This window comes from Tupaia chinensis, unplaced genomic scaffold (assembly GCF_000334495.1).
Source record: "Tupaia chinensis unplaced genomic scaffold, TupChi_1.0 Scaffold000197_1, whole genome shotgun sequence".
Classification (NCBI taxonomy): domain Eukaryota; kingdom Metazoa; phylum Chordata; class Mammalia; order Scandentia; family Tupaiidae; genus Tupaia; species Tupaia belangeri.
In genome coordinates this window covers 5,899,882-5,901,592 of record NW_006159672.1, presented here as the reverse complement: position 1 = coordinate 5,901,592, position 1,711 = coordinate 5,899,882, and the positions used below count along the sequence as shown (strand labels likewise).

The 1,711-nt window shown below is 46.8% G+C and overlaps 1 protein-coding gene across 1 annotated transcript in view; it reads right to left on the bottom strand.

The window, feature by feature from the left end:
* The window catches only part of JAKMIP3 (Janus kinase and microtubule interacting protein 3), a 96,273-nt gene that overhangs the window by 26,894 nt on the left and 67,668 nt on the right, over window positions 1–1,711 (bottom strand). The window contains 2 exon segments of the mRNA XM_027771236.1: window positions 355–420; window positions 1,595–1,711. The exon segment at window positions 1,595–1,711 is cut by the window's right edge and continues 30 nt beyond it. Coding sequence (XP_027627037.1) covers window positions 355–420; window positions 1,595–1,711 — 183 coding nt within the window.

The window sequence follows — 1,711 nt, the reverse complement described above, 5'->3', positions numbered from 1 at the left end:
AAAAAAAAAAAAAAAGATCCCTCGAGGAGAATGGAGGAGAAGGGATTGCAGCATAGCCATCTCCCCTGGGGGGTGATTTCTCCAAAGAAAGAAAAAAAATAAATAAAGAGTAGGAGCATTCCTAGACCCCAGGTTCCTATCTCATGGTCTAGAGTCCTTGTAGTTAGTGAAATTTTTTTCTGCTCAAATCTACCCTGAATTTCAGGTGAGTTGCCTCCTCTTGATTGATTACAAACTAAGTCTATTTATATTCCAGAGACCTAGTGCTGAATGACCTGTGTTATCTTGGGCTCTTCTTTCTTTATCTTTAATCTCCATTAACCAGACAAGCCCTGAAAAATGAATTTATTTTACCTTTTCTTCCAGTTCTTTTATTTGTCTCTTCTGAGCTTCTATTCTTTCTTCTAACTCTTTAATTCTCTGCAATGTTAAGAGGATAAAGATCTTTAATAATCAGAGTATTTGAGATACCAAGCAGAAAAAAGTCTTTCAATATTTACACTCATTTATCTAGTGGACAAATAGTCACAGGGCAGCTGGCATGCTGGACATAGGCCCAAGTGGTCTGAGGCAGACACAAATCTTTCTCAATAGAGCAGGAGACCTTCCCTGTGGCCACACTTCCATGGCAGAAATACAATCCTCCTATCTCCTGTAACTTCAGATCAGAAGCCATAATGCAGACATGCAGGGAAATGATAAGCAATTAATTTACAATCTTCCCACAAGTGATTTCAGTAGCAGGAAAAGCAGCCAGAGGATCACAAAGAGCCAGTCACAGAACTTTCCTTGTGAGGGTATTGCCTACACCTGGGGCCTTGGAAGCCTGAGCTCTGACCACAGCCATATGATGGGAGCAAGCGGAGGGTGGGTACAGGTGACAGTCTCATCTTGACAACCTCTGGAGAGCAAAAGGGCCCACAGGAGGCAAACAAGTAAAGGGGACAGTATCGTATGTCCTGGCAGCTGAAAACTCCTCTGTAAGACTAACATTTGCCCACTGATAATCACAGTGAACTCACATATAGTGTACTAGTTCGTCTGAATTTGCAAGTTGAACCTTGTGCATTTGGAGTATTCATGGAACACATTCATAAAAGCCACTTCCAGGCCAACCTGGCACACACAGGAGCATAGGCCTGTCTTAAAAATAAAGGCTGTCCCATTTGCCAGTGTTCTTCCCATTAGAATTGAACAGGCCAATGGACCCGAGGCCTCAGAGTGCCTCTGAAACCAAGAAAAGGCTAGGAACAGCTGCCCAGTCACCCAGCTGCTGGCCTTGGACAATGCCTTTTTTATGGAAAAGACCCAGCCGCCAGGGTCCAAAAGAGGGAAGCTACCTCCCAGAGGCCTGGGAAACATGCCTGGATGGCTAGTCTGACAAGAGCGCTAGGCCGTGAATATGGCCACTGGAAGGTATGGTCACTGGGGGTCATGGCCAGCAGTTGTGTGGCCATCATAGCTTGTGACCACTGAGGGCGTGGTCATTGGAGGTATAGCCATGGAAGGCTCAAGAATCCCAGCCTGTCTGTGTACAGGCTACCCATCTTTAGACCACACCTCCCCTGCCTGCTGTCCTCACCAGGCCACACACCTGCTGTGCTAGCTGCAGCAGTTCCATGCGCTCCCGCAGGATCTGGGCATCCCGCTCGCGCAGCTCACTCATGACCTGGCGCTTCCACTGCTCCACGGCCACCTTAAGCTTCTCACG